Source organism: Bos taurus, chromosome 10 (genome assembly GCF_002263795.3).
Source record: "Bos taurus isolate L1 Dominette 01449 registration number 42190680 breed Hereford chromosome 10, ARS-UCD2.0, whole genome shotgun sequence".
Classification (NCBI taxonomy): Eukaryota; Metazoa; Chordata; class Mammalia; order Artiodactyla; family Bovidae; genus Bos; species Bos taurus.
Genome location: NC_037337.1, coordinates 61,826,366 through 61,848,226, shown reverse-complemented (window position 1 = coordinate 61,848,226; position 21,861 = coordinate 61,826,366). Strand labels below are relative to the sequence as shown.

General features: G+C 39.7%; 1 protein-coding gene across 3 annotated transcripts in view; it reads right to left on the bottom strand.

Moving 5' to 3' along the window:
* Window positions 1-21,861, bottom strand: part of FBN1 (fibrillin 1) — a 264,664-nt gene that overhangs the window by 70,941 nt on the left and 171,862 nt on the right. For 2 of the 3 annotated variants that reach the window (XM_015473179.3, NM_174053.2), the window contains 11 exon segments: window positions 20,752-20,877; window positions 20,504-20,632; window positions 19,594-19,719; window positions 19,366-19,491; window positions 16,913-17,035; window positions 15,333-15,458; window positions 13,052-13,177; window positions 4,258-4,380; window positions 3,982-4,104; window positions 2,401-2,526; window positions 468-590 (listed from right to left, as the gene is read on the bottom strand). In XM_015473179.3, coding sequence (XP_015328665.1) covers window positions 468-590; window positions 2,401-2,526; window positions 3,982-4,104; window positions 4,258-4,380; window positions 13,052-13,177; window positions 15,333-15,458; window positions 16,913-17,035; window positions 19,366-19,491; window positions 19,594-19,719; window positions 20,504-20,632; window positions 20,752-20,877 — 1,377 coding nt within the window. 3 annotated transcript variants of the gene reach the window in all.

Genomic DNA, 21,861 nt, shown 5'->3' with positions numbered 1-21,861 from the left:
GCTTCTTCCTTAAATTCCTGGAGGGTTCTTTGCTCCACAAGAAAATGATCTACACACTAGAAGTGGGTGGCTGACTGTTACAGACCACATTCTCTGGTAACACTCTGAAGTGAGTGTCTCAGCAGAGAAGTTCAAGATGAAATCCATGATCCCAGGGCACAGCCTACAAAAGGAAACTCTCCGAAAATGTGTCCAAGAAGAAAAGGAACTACAGGAACATGCCTCTGTAGCCACAAACTTGTATCTTAGGCTACTGACTGCACTTTGAGCTCTCCTCAACTTTTTCCTCTGAACCCTCACATCTAATCAGTGCCAGGTCTGAAGAAACTTATTCTGTGGTTCCTAATGCTTCTCCCTGCTTTTCTTTTGCAACTCCATGAAAAACCTTGTATGGTTCCCGCAAGACACCAGCAGCTGGGTCCCCTGGGACGCCTGAGAGCAGATCTCGGTGCGAATGGAAGCCTTACCTGTGCAGTTCCCACCACTTCTGTCCAGTTCATAGCCGATCTCACATTCACAGCGGAAGAGGCCAGGGAGGTTGTGGCAAGTTCCAAAAACACAGATGTTCGGAAGAGAGCACTCATCGATATCTTGGGGAACAATGGAAAGGGGGCGCAATTAAACTATTGTTCTTGCCAAAGAAGCTACCTAATGTAATAAGGCAAGTGATGTTATTGTTAAGAAAATGAACACTATCTGACATCAATCTAGGTCCTTCTCCTAGAGGCTTTCAGATGATCTGTCATCTGTTAGGAAGTCTCCTAGGTGAGAACTTCCCTTTTCTCAGCCCCTACTACATGCCAAGCAGAGGGCTAGGCATTTCACATATACGTTAGCCAATTTACGGTGTTTTATGTGGGTCCACATCACTTTTGTAAAGGAAGAACCAAGTGAGGCCACTTAAGACTAAATTCTTTGGTTGCTCTCATCTATATATTCTTGTTTTTGTTGTGGGTTAAAATTTTAAGAACCCCAAAGTCTCTGTGGTAACTCTTATCATCAGTTTATATAGCCCTCTGTGTCCCTAGTACTATGGTGTGTGTTTGCAACTGCTGATGGAGATCTAAAAACTGCAGACGCATTTTCCAGGCTTGTCCCTGCCTCACGTTAACATTCTGCTTGTGCACCCAGGCACATGTTCAGCCTTGAGACTGGCTTTTAATAGCCATGAGCATTCTGCCAATGATGATTTATATTAAGAACAAACAAACAAACAAAACCTTCCCTTATAGCATTAAGGGAAGCAAAACTTTCACTGTGCCTATTTCTGTTCCCAGAGGTGGCACAGCACCTGTTTCCCTTGGATGTTTGCAGTACGAAAAGTAAACAAGGCATTAGGCACACGATCAAGAGCATAATTAGTTTCTTGCCTCAGAGGAATTTTTTTATCAAACTCTGCCTACTTCATATAAACTGTGTGAAGAACACCCAATGGTTTCATAACAAAGAAAAGTATTTACGTAGAACTATATGAGGGAATCAGTATACATGTCATAGCTAAAGATTAATTTTTGAGTTAATGTCCTAGTAACAGGCAACAACTATTAGTTGAGACATTAATCAGGGTCTTGTTTAAACTCTACTGTCAATCGTTATCATGTGTTTATTTCTACTGAAATCTTTTCAATTTACTGTGGTCACTAATTCTTCTCAATGAGGGATGATAATGTGCTTAGATTTGACAAGCGTGGGTAAAAGAGAAGAATCTTGTGTTTCCTAGTGGGAGCCATCCTTAGCCAGCGGGTTCTCAGGACTCTTCCTGTCTGACCAGCACTTCTTAGAAAGACAGAGCCTTATGCTGAGAGATGTTGTGACATATGGTATTATCCCTAGGGACCCCTTACTGAATGGATTTGCAAAAGACTGTTCCATGTTATATGTATTAGATATTTAGAGACCATCTGAGACATACCCAGGATATTATTCTATCGACAAGACCATTCAGTTTGCTGGTATTTTAAAACCTTTATTTCTAGAAACCAAACCATAGCAGAGATTAAAAACTGTGTTCCCATATTTAAAAAGAATCCTTCTCTATTAGGGTACCAGCACTTTGAGCTCTTTCCCCCAGCAATGGGGATGAATATGTTACATTGAGTTGGTTATCTTCATCCTCCCTATAACTAAATGGGTGTGCTCTTGCAAACACCTGGCCAAAGTTGGATGTGAAGAAGCTTAGGGCCAAGAAGCTGAGATTTTTCTCTGCACAAAAAGAAGTGGTCTGGCTGGACACCCAATCTCTATACAAACTGAACTGACACATTAGATGGGAAGCCAAAACACACCTTGGTGTAAAAATCAAAAAAAAAAAAAACAGACAAATAAAAACCACCAGGAACGTTTAAATAACCTAATCTCATCCGGCCCTGCAAAGCCCACAGCAGCATCCCCATCAGTTACCTTCACAGGCTTTCCCATCAGCACTGGGCACAAAGCCCATGTCACATTCACAGCGGTATCCTCCTGGGGCGTTAAGGCACTGGCCGTTGCCACACAGGTTTAGATTCTCAGAGCACTCATCAAGATCTATAGCCAGAAAGAAACACAAGTTACTCTTCTTAGGAGCTTTCTGATTGCTCAGGTCTGAGAACTTTTATACTTGTGAACTTCCAGAAGGTACTAGTGTTATCATAATTTCTACTTGAAACATTGAAACTCACTTTTCTCTTTTGAATGCCAGTATTAAATATATAGTGAACATGGGGTTCAGAGACAGAATCCTGAATGCTAGGTTATCTCTAATGATGTAAAGTGGGTAATAAGTTAAAGGGATCATTCACATTCAGGCTTCTGCAAGCAGGATAATCAACGTGAGGATATATCCATGGCAGGAAATAACATATCATGGTTTGTGCCTGATTCTCAAAATCCAGGCTCAAATCAGATGGGCAGCAAAAGACCTAGAATAGCAGCTATTAAGGAGACCAAAAAGTCCTATCTACTTAATATCTTCTGAGTTTTGCTAATAATCACAGTCATTAAACATCAGACACACGAACCATACATGCCTGGTACATGAAACTTGGAGTATTTTCGAGAAAGCGATGGGAGGTTTGTGATGACAAAACTTTACCGGGTTAAGCAAAAACAATTTCAAATACGATGAAACTTTTAGTGAGTTAAAACAAAATCCAGGCAAATCACTTACTGGGCCTCAGCCATTTTTATGTTTAAATGACTTCTTGTGAGCAGAGTGCTCAGGGTAAATGAATGCTTCAGGTCATATAAGCAGCTATGCTAACTAATGGCCAACGAGAAATACTCCTCAGTATCTTATTTAATGCCTGTGCCCTGACTTTAAAAAATGCTGTCTGTATACATATGGTCATGATAAGTGTATCATCTCTTTATACAATACTTCTAATCATATATATTTAAATATATGTGACAGTCCACATTAATTCTATGATGATGCATTAGCACTGAGAAGAAGATGTCATTAATATGTTGTAAAACTGGAAGTGATTGAATTCCTTTCAAAGCAGTTATGAAGTTCTTACTTATACCAATGTGGAATGATCACCATGATGGCTAGAGGGAAAAAAAATATATGCTGATGATCTGCTCCATAACATCTTATTTCTTTTCTTCACATAGGTTCCTGCATCAAGTTCACTCTTGGATTCAGTATTGAAAACAAGTCAGTAGTGACACACAGGCACAAAAATATCAAGGCTAAGGTTTACAAAAGGTAGCATGATTTGTTTTAAACTCATGACATCATTACATACAATGACACATATATCAACTATCTATCTGTATATATCTATGTAAATATATATTTAGTTTCTGAGATCTCCCTGATTGATTCAGCTACAAATTTCCATTCCACAGGAATGTCATTTCAAATAACTATTTTCTCTTCCAAATTGTCTATAAATGACCCAGCCTTCAAAAAACAAATGATGGTCTGTCTTAGGGACATGGAGCACCTTGCTTTTCTGACTGCCCTTTACATAGCTGTTTCCAACACGAGCATACCTGTACAAGTGAAGCCATCGCCTGTGTACCCCTCTTTGCAGAGGCAGCGGTAGGAGCCCATGGTGTTCTTGCAGTCTGCATGTTGGCTGCACATGTGGGTTCCATTGGAGCATTCGTCCAGGTCTTAAGGAAAGAGGTGACATGTCATTACGAACAGAAACTGTGACATTTAAAATCAATAATACACATGTTAAATTTTTCTTTACAGGACTGAGATTTTTATATTTATAGTCCATGCAGTTTATACGAAGCAATTTCTTTTTTTTTCCAACCCACCAGTGCACTTAATGCCATCTCCAATCCACCCGGGGCTACAGCTGCATTTGAAGCTTCCTGCTGTGTTGGTACATACAGCATGTCTGTCGCAGTTGTGTGCTCCAATTTCACATTCATTGATGTCTGGGAAAATAACCAGTGAGTTAAAAAGAAAAAAAAAGTTTAGCACAGATGCTAAATAACTCAGCAATATTCAAAAGTTGACTTGCTTTTACACTTCTGACAGTGTAACAGAGATCGATTCACCACTGACGTTCATACTTTACTTAAAATGAATGATTTTAAATTTCAAGATACAAAGAACAATATGATGCTACTTCTTATTGTTAACTTTAACTATTTTCCATTATTTTAATGTAAGTGTCCAATTACTGCAAAACAAAATGAAACCTCATTCCAGTTGAAGATCTTAAAAAAATAGAGTGAGCTGCCTAACATTCTATTAATGCTCATGGTCATATGTTTCTATTCCCAACATTTTCACTAAATTAACTATAGAGAAATGATGCACATTGCTTTCGTATCTTATATAGACAAAGGAATACAATATTGGCATGTAGAAAACGTTTCAATCCTATTCTATAAACTAAATATATTTTATTTTTAAAATGTAAAACATTCGATGCACGATACTGGATGCTTGGGGCTAGTGCACTGGGATGACCCAGAGGGATGGTATGGGGAGGGAGGAGGGAGGAGGGTTCAGGATAGGGAACACATGTATACCTATGATGGATTCATTTTGATATTTGGCAAAACTAATACAATTATGTAAAGTTTAAAAATAAAATTTAAAAAAAATTAAAAAAAATAAAAAAAAAAGTAAAACATTGTACTATTTAATCACACTTTATTTCTATAAATGTTTCACTTTAGGTATTGCTAATTCAAGCATTTATAGAGAATATTCCTTAAGGCTGTGTGTGAACCATCTTTTTTGAGTCCTAGCACTTTGGGACCCAAGTCTTCTTGAATATTTCTTGTAAAACTCAAATCAATTCAAAAGAGATTTTTCAGTAAAACAAGAACCAGTCTAAGGTCACATTGTTAAAAGACTCTAAATTCTCAAAAATTCTCCATTCTTCAAAATTCCATTTCCAAATGTAGTCAAGATAGATTCTGTAATACAGAAGTGTTATAGAAGAGAATATAAAGCATAAAGTCAAATATTTTTTGCTTCCTGTGATAACTGTGATTTATAAGAAGAAATACATATTAGGTCTTTGTCCTGTTTCTGGCACAGAGCTCCTAAAACCCTTGGAATTTCCGAAGTGCTAAGAGTGATCGAGGTGTCTTTTGTTATGTTAATGAGGCAGTTTTTGGAAAGCACTTCAGGATGCCGGCTGGTTGCCAAGAGTACCAATCTCTGATTCAGTTCAGTCGCTCAGTTATGTCCAACTCTTTGAGACCCCATGGACTGCAGCAGTCCAGGCTTCCCTGTCTATCACCAACTGCTAGATTACTCAAACTCATGTCCATTGAGTTGGTGATGCCATCCAACCATCTCATCCTCTGTCATCCCCTTCTCCTCCTGCCTTCAGTCTTTCCCAGCATCAGGGTCTTTTCCAGTGAGTCAGCTCTTCGCATCAGGTGGCCAAAGTATTGCAGTTTCAGCTTCAGCATCAGTCCTTCCAATGAATATTCAGAGTTTCCTTTAGGATTGACTGGTTTGATCTCCTTGCTGTCCAAGGGACTCTCAAAAGAGTCTTCTCCAGCACCACAGTTCGAAAACATCAATCATTGGCACTCAGCCTTCTTTATGGTCCAACTCACCATGAACAGTATGGAAAGCCTACTCCTGAGTTACACACGTTAATGTGCTGTGCTCATGCTCAGTTATGTCCAACTTTTTGCAACCCCATGGACTGTAGCCTGCCACGGTCCTCTGTCCATGGAATTTTCCAGGCAGGAATACTGGAGTGGGTTGCCATTTTCTACTCCAGGGGATCTTCCCCACCCAAGGACTGAACCTGCATCTCCGGCATTGGCTGGTGGATTCTTTACCACTAGCACCATCTGGGAACCCCCTATACACTGTTACAGTAAACCGATAGATCAAATGAATAAACTGGTTTCCCGAGTTCTGTGAGCTACTCTAGCAAGTTAATCAAACCTAAGGAAGGAGTAATAGGAACTTCTGATTTATAGCCAGTTGGTCAGAAGCTTACGTAACAAACAGCCTACACTTGTAATGGGCATCTGAAGTGGGCATAATTGTATGGGACTGATCCCTTAACCTGTGGAATCTGACACTATCTCCAGGTAGATGGTTGTCAGAACTTGAGTTGAAAAGTAAGACAAGGAGCTGGTGATCGTAATTGGAACTGGTACCAGAATCTTATTTCCCAAAATTAACCCACTATATACTGAAAGACATTATAACCTCATAATCAACTTTTTCATTAACTAAGAACAAGAGCTCCTAGGTATGGATGGATACTATGACTCTATATGGAAATGAACATTTAGCACAAAACTTAGATCAAGAAGGCGAATCTTGGCATATGAAATGTTGCAAGAATTTTAGCAATCACTTGAATAGTGGCATGAAAAAACTGGGCAAGCAACTAATGTTTACCCTTTTGTTTACTTAAGAAGCCCAATTAAATGGTTTGAAAGTGTTTGGAAGCATGCTATTTGCCAAATGCTCCATCTGCAGTTCTGAAATGGTCCTGAGATCGTTGGGCTTCTTTATAGCTTCTAGAGCAAACACAAAATACAATAATGCCATTTTTTCCTACAAAAATACTTTGCAGTATCACTAATAAGTGAAATGAAAACATGCCTGGAAGAATGTCCTTACAGTGACAATGTATTGTGTAGGTGAATTTTAAAGTAACCTTGGCAGCCACATGAACCTACTGAGTTATTAAGGCAGGTCAAGGGAGGCACATACCAGGCAGCTTTAAACTTGTGACTGGGAGCTTTAACCAACTGACTAATTGAGCATGGCACATTCCAAGGAAATGAGGAGGAGGGCCAGCTGAGGGATAATAGTGGTAAATAAGCAGGGAATTCAAGAAAGCAAGCCTGAACTCCAGGCTCCCAGGTAGGGCCAGGGACACTTCTTTCTTCCTCAGATGATCACTCCCTGCAGTGTCCTGCCTTAATGGCCCCCCTTTATGTGTCCTGATCTCTGAGTTAGGCAGAAACAATGAATTTCCATTGCCTAAGAGTTGAAACCTCCAGATGTTAAAGAATCAAGGAATTTTCTAAGTGCAAAGAACTTAGGATATGACTTTCCTAATCCCCAATTTCTCAGAGGAGGAAACAGAGGTCCCCCAAGGCATGGGAACTTGCCATGGCCCCAAGGTCAGTGAGAAGAGCCCGAAGCACCTGGGACTCAGTTTCCCATCCCCTGTTTGATGCTCTTTGTCTTCAGCCACAGCTGCCTTATATCAAGCTGATTTCTTCAGTCACATCAGGACTTTGTTCTAAGTCCTGATGAGAAGTCTGCTTTCAGATATCTTGGTTGAGTATTAATAGACTTATAGAAATATTCACTCATCTTTTCTGCTAAGTACAATTTTCAGAGATGATCCATAGCCTGTCAATATAGTAATCCTGTTATCTTTTCCTTTTCAATTTTCTAATGACCAAAGATAATATTTTCATGTGGGTTTTTTACCTTCCATATTTAATCTCTATTAAGAAAATATCTATTTTTTTTAAAAGGAGAGTCTCCTTTTTTTTTTTTACCATTAACAATATACAATCATAAATTTCTAATGCAAGAAAATATTTGCAGTTTCACCACAATGTTTCTGGGGCAAAAAGAAATTATGTTTGCAAGAGGAGGCCATGTATCGTGGGCTTTGGAATAGAAGGAGAGAGAGTAACTCAGGAGGCCATATTCAGTTTTCTATTTTGTGAATCTTTGTGTAAGTCATTATCTCAATAGCTTACACTACCGGTTTACAACAAATGAATTAAAAAGACTTGGTCATAAAGTCTAAAGGCATCACTGAATAGAAGTTTTCTGCATGTGTGTGTGTATGTGTGTGTACACACCAACTATTATTTATTAATTGCTTGCATGGAAGACTTGGGCCTAAGACTGTTCTTCATTGTAAAAGCAAACAGAAGGGGAAACTGAGTCATAAGGGAATGAAGAAAACAAAAACACCATATTCAAACACTCTTCAATAATATGAAGGAAACAAAGCACACGCTTGCCAAGAACATCTCTTTCTGCACAAGTGTTCTCTTTCCCCCACAAGTTTGCTCCAGACAGAAAATTCCTTTTTAAGATTAAGCACAAGCCAAGAAAAGCACAGAAATTCAAATTTAGGGCTGACACTGCAACCTCCTTCACCCCACCAAAGCTCCCTCACAGAGACTCCAAGGTCCCGCTGGCGTGGCTCTTGTGAAGAGCAAGGGTGTGGTCTGGCAGACCCCATGCCCAGGTTCTGGGTGGGTTCCACTTGAATCTGACATTTGAGAAAGAGCTTGTGCTCTGAGCTGCTCTGGCCTCCTTGGACAGCCATGTCAGGAGAGCTTGTGTCACCCACTCAAAGGCTTGCTTTTCTGCCATGTGGGGGTCAGTCTCTGGGCATCGAGTCCAGCAGGGCTGGTACGCTGTGGAATCTCTGTGGGGAGGCGGTGGGGAAGAGGACCTTAGAGTGAATGGAGAGGCCAAACGTGAAGGCTACTTGGATTTTTCAATTTGGACCCAAATTTGAGCCAAGATTATTTAACTGAACACCCACGGAGTTTTCACAGGCTACCAGCCAGTGGAGGACAATTAGCAGTGATAAGGAGCTGGAAGGAAATGAGGGCAAATTTTCACTGGGGGCTGGTGGTTTTGAAGTATATGATTCTTTTTCATGGACTACACCCACAGCAACATGTCTCCTATGAAAAACAGAAAGACTGAAATGGAATTGCCCAGCAATCCTGCTATTAAAAAATTTTTTTTTATTGGAGTATAGTTGATTTACAATATTGTATTAGTTTCAGGTGGACAGCAAAGTGAATCAGTTACACATACACATATATCCACTCTTTTTTTTTTTAATATTCTTTTCTCCTATGGACCATTACAGAATATTGAATTACTCACGCTATTTTAACTGAAAACAATCCTGATTTTAATCGCATGTCTGTAAAGCAGCTATACTCCAATAAATTAAATAAAATAACTGATATTCCAAAAAAATTGTATGCCTTACTCACTCACTGACTGAGTAAGCACGTGATGGGAGGTGATTCTAACAGATTAGCATGAGAAAGCTAGGAGCCACCAAGGATGGCACCTAGCAGAAAACCAGTTTTCCTTCTTCCAAACTGTTGTCTGATCACAACTGTGTAGAATGAGAACCAGAAGAATCAGAATGAGAACCAGAAGAATCAGAATGAGAATCAGAATACACATTCCTTGTATGTGTGGACCACAGGAAAACCTGTAATCCAGCCCCCATAAGCCAAGGATTGAAGAGCCATGTTCTAGGTTACAAGAAAATGTCTCTTCTCCTTTCCTTAAATCGAACGTTCCCCTCAGCCTTATCCACAATTTGAACAAAGCTTAAGGAGCAAGAAGAAACCCTTAACATCTGTGTGGGCTGGGAATGTAAGTCAGTGGGTGGATTCTGAACACTGCTAAAGTGATTGGGGGGAAAAACATGTTTATTTGTTAAAATGGAAACAATCAGTAATGACAGGGGAGCTGAAATATTTAGACAAAGCTGTAATGGAACCCAGAGGACATTTTTTAAGTTCTCATGAAACAAAATTCCTCCTATGAAATAGCATACATATTTTTATGACTCCTTTACAAGGTACTCCTTTAAAATATACATATACTTATTATACATGTACAGAAATACAAGTAGATATATTTCTTTTATCTATCATCAAAATATATTTCCAGGTTTGTTCTTCACTGTGATTTGTTGCAGGGCTTATCCCATTAGGCAAGATACATATCTCTATTTACATTAGTTGCCTGGGACATTATAAACACTTTTCTTTAACGTACTATCACCAAGGTAACCTGATGGTATTCTAAGTTGTAAGTGACACTAATTTTAAACTCATAGCAGGCTAAAAGAGTCCCAGTTAGATGGGATTAAAAAAAAAAAAAACATTTTGGCTCAGATTTTTAAAAACTTGTTTTTAAGTATACCAAACTTGCTGCCAATTCCTGTTTGTGTAAGTCATTTCCAATCCAATGTGATACCCTTGGTTGTTAATAGCAGGATTTACAGAGAACCTCTTTTCCTTCCTGCCCTAAGGCACCCTCTCCTCCATCCTCCACTGCAGAGCTTCTAACCCAAGGGGAACACTTGCATAACTATGGAGCACCCTGGTGATCTTCCCAAAGCTCCTGAACCAGTAAAAGAACTAGGAAGAAAATTCAGAATTCTACTCCATTACATGAGAATATCACATGCCATGCTACTGTAATAGCAAAAGGGCCATGAAATTCAATTCTTCTCCCTACAGTACTAGCTGAATTTTATGCAATTGAAAAATCATTTTAGGTTATAATTTGAAGTGGGAAGGGGGATGCTGGCCTTTGGGGGAAATACAGAATATTTCTTGGACTTCAAATCCATGTTTCTGTTTATGCGATTTACTAAAAGACTGCTGTTCTTAATGTAAAACTGGGGTCATCTCATTTAATGTGGAGTACACAGCTCTTGTAACTATAGCCTAATGTCTGTATAAACTCAGTTACAAAAAACAAGCCTTTTAACATACAGAGTAAGATTTTCCTTCTTTAAACTGATTTCAAGCATCTTAGTAAATAGTAGCACAGAATTCTGCTAGACTAGAAGTTATGTTTTTAATTAAAATGGCCTTAGACACTGCGTCTATGTGACTCATTTTATAATGACAACAATAACTACTATTTAGTGACCAGATGCTATATGCCAAGCACTGTGCCAAGGACATTACATACATTATACCTTATTTACCTAAAATGATATTAATGTTGCATGAAAATTTAAGCTTTCTTCATGGTAAGAGATCTAAAACAGTCAGCCTCTGCACATGCCTCTTTAGCTGGAATTTAGAGTATGAAATTCTAGAGATCTTTTTCTTATAGGGAATGAAGACTGTCCCATTGAATTAACGTCTGCCTTCATAAGTATCATGGTTCTCTGGGTTGAATTTCGGTGAGTTCAACTTGGCCAAACAACAGTATTAGCCTCTACTAGGTAAAATGAAATACACAACCGTCCTACCTTCCCTTGTGTCATTACCAGACCAACACCCCTTACCTTAAGTCTTAAATTGTTACTGAAAGCTAAAAATAAATCTTGAACCACACACATGCTGATATAAGCATCATTTGTACCCCAGGGAACACATGAGGACTAGAGATTTTAAACTCTGTGCCATGTAACAGAACGGAACCCTAGTCATGCTTCATACGGAGACTGATACAGTGACACGAAAGCATTCTAGCTACATGCTTCTTTTTATAACTTGGCTAAAATCTGTCATTTTTGAATGAACAGCAATTTATTGGTGACATCTGTATATCTATATTTTTGAAATCACATTATTGAACAGTTTAAAATGATAACACATATATTGGAAACTTTCTTGAAAAAGATTGATATAACTAACATCAATTAACATCACCAATCAGCAAATATTTTAATGTTTAAGTCACAGTGGCTTACCAAACTGGCTTTTGAAATTAAAGTCTATTATTTGTAAAAAGAAATTATGCAGTTAACTAATACAAGCCCATCATGGTCTCTATCATGTGTGGTTCTTCTATTTTATTTTAAAATTTATGTATTTTTGGCTGCGCTGGGTCTTCATTGGTGCACACCGGCTTTCTCTAATTGCGAAGAGCAGGGACTCTCTAATTGAGGCCAGCAGGCTTCTCATTGCGGGGGCTTCTCTTGTTGCAGAGCACGGGTTCCAGGGCGCATGGGCTTCAGTAGTTGTGGTGCTTGGGCTGAGCTGCCCCATGGCATGCGGGATCTTCCTGGAGCAGGGATTAAACCGGTGTCCCCTGCATTGCCAGGTGGATTCTTAACCACTGGACCACCAGGGAAGTTCCTTCATTGTGTCTTAAATTACACTATATCCCATAATCTGGTTTTATTACTATAGGTGACTACAGTAAAACTTTATTATTCCATGTACTACTCCATCATTGCCTCAAATTTGAAAATCAATTAACACTTAGAAACAACATTATTCACTCAGAGTGACTTCCTCCATTTGATGTTTAATTGAATAATCTCCTATTGTGAAAAGACCTGCTTTTGTGCTATTAAACAAGCAAGTGGTTTAATTACCACTTCATGAGATCTGCAGGAATCTATAGGGCTAAAGCGATTTAATGCATCAAAAGCACACTAATTTAAAAATGATTGAAGACTGATGAGAACTGATGAAATATATGAATTGTAGGATGTGTTTCTTCAAAAAGTAATTTCACTTATAAAACATTAAAGAAAGAGTTGACAATGGAGGCTATTGGGAAAAGTTGGCTTTAAGAAAGAGATATGAATGTTTAATAATTATCATGTTAACTACTTTGACATAAAATGCTATTTTTAACCTCATAAAATGTTGATATTTATAGAGTTATTTATGGTGGCAATTTTTCTCATATGCCTTTTTTCATAGGTAAAGGGGAAAAAAACCCTCAGCTTAGATCCAATCTAAAATGTGACAAGTTTCAAAGAAGTGCAGCTAAGTTAATGAAAAATGCTTTATAGTGCAATTAAAATATTAATAGTTTTTAAAACATATATTAATCTATAATTATGGTAGCAATCTCTTACCCACTAAAGGTTTTATTGTTCAGTTGGAAGAAACATACCTGTACAGCCTGTTTTTCCTTTTTTGCCTGAATAGCCCATATCACAGTGGCAGATAAATGAGCCTTTGGTGTTTTCACAGGTTCCACTTAGGCAGATATTTGGATTCAGATCACATTCATTGACATCTGTAAAATACAGATATTATTAATACATGTAACCATTTGTTTGATATCACTGACAGATTCTCCCTGAGATAAAGCAACTATGACAAATAAATAGAAAAGATGAAATGTTTTCACACAAATAAAAGTATATTTACATAGCTCACCTACATAACAATTACATAGCTCAATGCTTTCTACATTGAAGGCTAACCCTGCAGACTGGCTTTTTATCTGGCCCACAAGGAGGAGGTCAGATAATAAAATAAACTGATTCACTCTAGGTCTGGTCCTCAACCAGAGCCTGTTTCTCTGACAGTCTAGAAAACTTTTTAAAACAGCACATTCTGTTGCAAGATGAAAATTTTAATGCTGACTGCATGATGATAACATTTTAGTTCCATATTTTGAAAGAAAAGATAGATGAACTAATAGTCTAAGGGCAGATTGTTACAAACTCTACAACTTTCTCCAATTAAAAATTATCTTTTTTTATGACATTCATTTCTTTACTTTGAATGACATGACTTTAATTTTGAGGACTTCACAAATATTTGGTAAGCATTTTCAAAAGATACAAATGTGATATAATTTAAATATTTGCAATTCTAGACTCTTGTTTCTGACCATGATGGAGTAATAGGAACCAAATTTACCTTCTCATTTAAAATAAAAACAACAAAAAAGGACAATATAGACAACAAAGACAATGATCAATGAGAGAAAGAAACTAGGTGGATTCTACAAACGCCCCAGATTACTGTGCAGGGAGTTTTAAAGCAATAGCACAGGGGAGGGTATGGCAGATGGAACCAGGAAATGTCCATGAGTTGGAGAGGTGAGGGTAGAATACCAGGGTAGCTAGAGTTCATAGTGCCAAGTAAAGGACAGAAAAGAGATGTACACGCACACACACACACAAAACTACAGTGATCTGCAGAAGGACCCAAACAATACTCAGATGAGTAGGGACCAGTATATTCATGTAAGGAAACTTAAATCTGGAGGAAGCATCATCCAAAAGAATTAGAGGGAATAATCATCAGAGTTCCCAGAAGGTGCAGAATTATACTTGTTCTTACCAGCCAGACTGGAAAACCTCGTCATCTATAGGGGAGTGAATAGAGTATCCAGGAGGATCTTGCCTTGGCAATAGAGAAAATGAGCCCAACCCAACTGCTGCTTCAAAGCAAGACTTTGAAAGGACCTATCTGTTTCCATATAATTTAACTATGTTCCAAAACAAAGCTCAGAAATTTTTCTAGGAATTCAAATACATTCAGGACCTAGTAAGGCAAAATTTACAATGTCTAGCATCCAATCCCTGGAGAAGGAAATGGCAACCCGCTCCAGTATTCTTGCCTGGGAAATCCCATGGACAGAGGAGCCTGGCGGGCTACAGTCGCATGCAATCTCAAAGAGTTGGACATGAGTTAGGGACTAAACCACCACCAGCATCCAATCAAAAGTTACCAGGCATTCAATGACAGAGGAAAGTATGGCCCATAATAAAAAGGAAAGTCAGTTTATTGAAATGGACTAGAACTGACATAGGTAATAGAATTAGTTGACACGGACCTGAAAACTGTTATTGTAACTGTATTCCCTGCATTTAAAAAGCTAGAGAAATGATTGGGCACATTAAGTAGAGACATTGAAGATACCAGAAAAAGACTGAATCAAACTTTTAGAGGTGAAAACTACAATGTCTGAGATTAAAAATATACTGAATGAAATTAAAGGCAGATTAGATACTGCATTAAAAGGTCTGACAGATTTGAAGACAGTAATAGAAACCCTCCAAAACAACCAATTCTAGAATGTATTGCATTATTGTCAGAAGTCAATTTTGATGCCTTGCAAACATTTGAAAAGCCAAACTCTAGGTAGAGCAAAAGGAGGGTTAAATGGCCAAAAATAATGCACAGACATAAAAGAAATGTCCCTCTGGAGTTGACCAAGTCTTAGCTCAGTCCATATAACATACTGACTAGAGCATCACAGCACAGTCACAAGAAAGATGCTTCTTGGAATGCTAACTTTGGAATACTATTAGTAGTATGCTCCTAAATATTTTTACTTTTCCCATCGGATATATTCACTACTGAAACAAGTCTATGTAATACAATAGCACTTGTGAATAACCAGCAAATTGGAAAATCCTGTCTTCTTTGCTTACCTACGCAAGTCTTCATGTCTTCAGATGCCATGAATCCATCATAACACAAGCACCTGTACTCTCCAGGTATGTTTGTACACTGACCACCATCACAGATATTGGGGTTATCTTCACACTCATCAATGTCTGCAGAGAATAAAGCCAACGATGACATGTTGTTGATAAGGGTTCCATTCATCAGTGATGAAAAAGTTAACTGACACAAGTCAAGTAAACTCAGCCTGCTCGCATAGGACTATTTGCTCTGAAATCCAAATAATGCTTTGCATAAATTATCCCATCAGGTTACCTTGGGTAAAACAAGAGAGAATCATTTTCAAGATCTACAACATACAGTTCAGGATGGAGGTCCACATGCTCTTAAAAGACCATCATTTAATTAGCACTTTTATCTCTGATATAAATTTATCATTTGAAAGACCATCAATCTTATTTATCTAACTTTCAAATTTAAATGCCTAAGTCTCTTATTTGCTGTTTTATAGATATTTTAAGATTTAAAAAGTATTGAAAATAAGCTTATCTACTTAGATGTACTTTTAGCATAATTTGCTATTGCTATTGCTAAGTCACTTGAGTCGTGTCCGACTCTGTGTGACCCCATAGATGGCAGCCCACCAGGCTTCCCCATCCCTGGGGTTCTCCAGGCAAGAACACTGGAGTGGGTTGCCATTTCCTTCTCCAATGCATGAAAGTGAAAAGTGAAAGTGAAGTCGCTCAGTCATGTCCGACCCTCAGCGACTCCATGGACTGCAGCCTTCCAGGCTCCTCCTACCATGGGATTTTCCAGGCAAGAGTACTGGCTGGAGTGGGGTGCCATTGCCTTCTCCGTTTAGCATAATACCTATTTTCAAATTTTAATTTTTATAACCTAGTGATTTTAAGGGAGATTTTACTAGGTCCAATAACATAATTGTGGTTCCCAAACCTAAATTTTCTTCTTAACCTGAGCCAAGATTAAAACTTATATTACCCACTTCATTTTCCATCTCTGACTACATGGCTCTTCTAGCCCAGGTGATACAGCAGGAAGTATAAATTATATCAGCAGTTCTCAAATTTTAGCATGCATCCAAAATCACTTAGAAGGCTTGAGAGAACAGATTACTGAGATCCACCCACAGGGGTTTCTGATTCAGTAGGTGTGGGTGCAGAGGGAAGGCTGAGACTTTGCTTTTCTAACATATTCTTGGTGATGCTGATGTAGGTCCAGGGAACATACCCTGAGTAGCACTGAAATAGGCCATCAGATCAGATTCTTCAAAATTCTAATCAATGAAGAAAATCTATTTTATATTGTACTTACTGAGCATGTGCCAGGTACTGTATTTTATATTGTACTTACTGAACATGTGCCAGGTGCTATGCTAAATGCTATACATATTCTTCCATACAGGCCATCTGAACCCATTTTGTAGATGAGGAATCAGATGTCAAGGATCTTCATCAAGGACATACAGCTAAACTATGTGACAAAACAAAGACTGGAACTCAGGACTGTCTGACTCCAAAGCCCAGGCCCTGAACCACTCCACGTAGGGACCTGTTATTGAGTTTCCATGAAGCTAAAACCTACTTACCTGTGCAGGACCTCTGGTCAGGCATCAGTGCAAATCCTGGCTGACAGCTACATTCGTAGCTACCTTCAGAGTTTGTGCAGAAGGTCTCACAGCCACCGTTCATTATGCTGCATTCATCAATGTCTAAGAAAAAGGAAAATAATATTACCTTCCTCTGTGTGATGATGGCCCATGTTTGAATTTCTCAGGTATGTATGAGTCAAGTAAAAACCAAAACAAAATACAAAATTATAAGAGCATTCCAGGGCAACTGCAAGTCTCTGTATCATTTGGTTCCTTCAACAAATATTAACTGCACACTTACTGTGTGCTAAAGAGTTCCAGAAAAACATCTACTTCTGCTTCATTGACTATGCCAAAGCCTTTGACGGTGTGGATCACAACAAACTGTGGGGAATTCTTAAAGAGATGGGAATACCAGACCACCTGACCTTCCTCCTGAGAAATCTGGATGCAGGTGAAGAAGTAACAGTTAGAACTGGACATGGAACAACAGATTGGTTCTAAATTTGGAAAGGAGTACGTCAAAGCTATATACTGTCACCATGCTTATTTAACTTATATGCATCATGTGAAATGCCAGGCTGGATGAAGCATAAGCTGGAATCAAGATTGCTGGGAGAAATATCAATAACCTCACATATGCAGATGACACCACCCTTATGGCAGAAAGTGAAGAACTACAGAGCCTCTTGATGAAAGTGAAAGAGGAGAGTGAAAAAGTTGGCTTAAAACTAAACATTCAGAAAACTAAGATCATGGCATCCAGTCCCATCACTTCATGGCAAATAGATGGGGAAACAATGAAAACTGTGACAGACTTTATTTTCTTGGGCTCCAAAATCACTGCAGTTGGTGACTGCAGCCATGAAATTAAAAGACACTTGTTCCTTGGAAGAAAAGCTATGACCAACTTAGACAGCATATTAAAAAGCAGAGACATTATTTTGCCAACAACGGTCCATCTAGTCAAAGCTATGGCTTTTCTAATAGTCATGTATGGATGTGAGAGTTGAACTATAAAGAAAGCGTTGCACTGAAGAATTGATGCTTTTGAACTGTGGTGTTGGAGGACTCTTGAGAGTCCCTTGGACTTCAAGGAAATCCAACCAGTCCATCCTAAAGGAAATCAGTCCTGAATATTTGTTGGAAAGACTGATGCTGAAGCTGAAACTCCAATACTTTAGCCACCAGATTTGAAGAACTGACTCATTGGAAAAGGCCCTGATGCTGGGAAAGATTGAAAGTGGGAGGAGAAGGGGATGATAGAGGATGAGATGGTTGGATGGATGGCATCACCAACTTGATGGACATGAGTTTGAGTAAGCTCCAGGAGTTGGTGATGGATGGGGAAGCCTGGTGTGCTGCAGTCTATGGGGTTGAAAAGAGTCAGACATGACTGAGCGACTGAACTGAAATGAACTGAACCGTGTGCTAGAGATGAGACCCTAACAGTGAATGAGATGGACATACTTACTGCCTTTATAACACTTAGGCTGTAGTTGGGGAGTTAGATGAACGATTAATGATACAATATATGGTGTGCCACGTGCAATGCAGGAGAAGTACTGGATGCTAGAATACACCTCAGTGACAACAGTGGGCAGGTGGGTGAAATTCTCTGGGTCACAGATTCCATCACAAACTTGACACTCAGTTTGGCTGAAGTTCCAATCCCCGTCAAGGGCCTGAGTTGGAGTTCTGAGTTGCTCAGGGCCATGAGTCAGAAGAATCTGGACTGATTTATGATTTTGGGTGGAAACCCTGTGAGACTTGGCAGTTCCACAAGGGGTATACCCCAACGCAGGCAAAAACTGGCGGTCTTCTACAAGGTTTCACTTTGACTCTGAGCACAGTAAAGCCACAGGGCTTTCTGCGCCAGTCTTCCCAGTACAACTAAACCTCCCCAGGGCAGCCACAAAGCAAAATGCCTGTCCCACAAAACTCCATTTTTAAGGAGTACCAGACCTGGCTTCTATTGCTCTGTGAGCTATAAACATACTATGGTCTTCTTCCCAATAATTATTCTTTGGAATCTCAGCTGCTCCAAACCACCTAAGGGCGGAGAACACACCCTGTGCCTTTTGTCTTTCTCCCAGCACTCATCAGACTGCGCTTATTTCAGGCAGTCGGTAATCACTTGCTGATGTGCCTGGGTGTGCACATGCAGAAACAAAGCATATGCTACCGTTCACTAGTTAGAGCAGTGTGGGTCAGACGGTACTTGCTGGAGCTAAAACATTCTACAGTCGTCACTGAACTGGTTCTTTAAACAGATGAGGGAGGCCAGATCCAAAGATCATAAGCCACCGTGAGAAGACTTTTACTTCCAGGAAAACTGGAAACATTAAGTAAAAGCAACTAGTGATGGAGATGGAACTCAGAGAACATGGCTTAAGTGCTTTAGAAAGAGACTAAAGAAAATAAGAAATGGCATAAGCTACAGAACTTACCAACACAAAACAGCCTGTCAGGGGTAGAGTGGTAGCCAGGGTTGCAGGCACACTGGTACTTTCCTATGAGGTTCACGCAGCGGCCATGGGGGCAGAGGTGTGCACTTAGTTCACACTCGTTGATGTCTGTTTAAAAATAAGAACAGCAAACATGCAGCCATCAGCCTCTGACTCTGACTAGGATGTGGGCCGAATGACTGGCCCCAGGTCAGTGGTCTTCCTCCTTACCTATACACGCCGAGATGTTGGGGGCCAGCTGATGGCCAGGGGGACATTCACAGCGGTAACTTCCCTCAGTGTTCAGGCACACGCCTCCTCGGCACAACAGCGGATCTCTCTGACACTCATCGATATCTGCAACATGGAAATGACCCCTATTGATGATGTGGAAGGTGTCCTGCCCCAGACCCCCATGACCTGGTCAGTGCATTCAGCACCCAGCTGCTGGAAGTCCTGGCTGCTAGTGGCTCACAGGCTCCCTTCTTGGAGAACTGATACCCACCTCACTCAGAAATGGCTGGGAGGTGAGAAATTATACCCCCTCCCATGCTGGGGGCCGCTCATAGCCAAACTGACATGAGAGTATAAAATCTCAGTTTCCTGCCCTTGAGTTGGGACAACTCTTGGGTGCTTTCACACTCCAAGGCCCTTGTGGGATCAGGTTAAAGCTAAAAGCTAGCCTAACACTTTGCTTCTATTCCTCCCCTGCCCTAAGCGGCTTCCCTCACTTTCTTACAGGTTTCTCCTAAGAGCACTGAAAAAATATTCCCATCTCAGGCCTGTTGCTAGGGAACCTGACCTAATGCAACTATCTTAATCAATCTCCTTTTAGAGAAATGATGAATAGAAACTCTAGAACGTGACTCCTAAAACATATCTTGTGTTTGAATTGTTCTTTCTTCCCCAGGGTGTCTATTCCAGGTCACTTCTCAGGGACCTACAGACCACCTACCACCCCACAGCATGAATTCCCTCATTCCTTCCGTATGTCAGTCTCCCTCTGCCACAGACCAATGCCTGACTCACTGGTCAGGAGACCAGCACACTGGGGGAGCAGGGAGAACCCACACAGGCGATGAGTCACCCAAGCGTCTTGGCTTGTTTCTTCCCTGGGCTGATCCAATGGTCACGCACTCACCCATGCAGTTCTTCATCATCATGAATCCGCTTTCATAGCCTTCATCGCACTTGCACTCAAAGTCCCCGGGGGTGTTCACACACTGGCCTCGGCCACAGAGGTCAGGGGATATGCGGCATTCGTCGATGTCTGCGCAAAGGCGGTAAGTAGGCAGCAGGTGAGCATCAGAACAGCTTTACTCCTTGTGGCCACATGTTAAAGACCAAGGGTGCCCAAGGGTGTCCCTCCAGGGAGAGCCCCTCACTGACCTGTGCAGTTCCTTTCTTCAGAATCCAGAGCAAAGCCGCTGTCACACCTGCACTTGAAGCTGCCAATGGTGTTCCTGCACTTGCCGTGGGTGCACAGGTTGGGAATCATCTTACACTCGTTGATGTCTTCAAGAGAAATTAAGTGTGGCACAAATCCATAAGTGATCCATTAGGAGGAATCCATGCGCCATGTGAAACCCAGGGAGACAGAAGGGCTTGATTTAAGGTCTTGGTCACACGCATTTAAAAAATGTGATGACCATCAGAAATAGGACTTTGTAAATAGTTTTAGACTTCTAAACGTCTCCATTTTAGAAAGTATTATTAAATAAGTAAAGAGTGGGTTTATTTGGCCTTCTAAAGCCCAGAACACTATCTGACACATACCAAACACTGAACTATTTGCTGAATGGATGAATAAAAATTTTAAAGTCACTAGTGTCTATATGTAAAGCATATAAAGGATTTTCAAATAGACTTTCCTATAGCTACCAAATTGAGTATGTAGCGGAATGAGACATTCATTTATGCTTCCTGACACTTTTTTTATACCTAAAAATAATTTCAAAAGAGATGTCATTTGTAATTTAAATTATTTATAAATGCTGTATACTATTTAAAACACATTCTAAATAAGGAGTACTGATTTAAGATATTTTCTCAATTAACATGAAGCTTTCATTAATACAATTAAAGTGTCCAATATTTCCTATGTATGTGGGGACTGCCCTTGTAACATGTGATTTGAGTTTCCCTTTATAGGGGCCTTTCTAAAGCAAGACCTAGAGCTTAAGAAATCAAGTTCATTGCTACCAAATGTTATGAGAGACAGAACTGGCAGATTAAATCTCAGGAACATCTAGTCCTTCTCTGGCAATGGACCACCACAACCTTTGAATTCAAATCACCTAAGTTTCTCTGAATTTACTTGAGAGACATGTAAGAAGGCCATCTAGAAACTGTCTCTCTAGATGGTACAGCTTTATCTCTAGGATTTCTTGAACCAAATGCTCAGTAGGAAAAAAGTTAACACTTTTTAATTAAGGATGGTAAGATTTACATGCTCACTTCCCATTTTTATAAGTTCATTTAATTGTGAAGTATAACAAG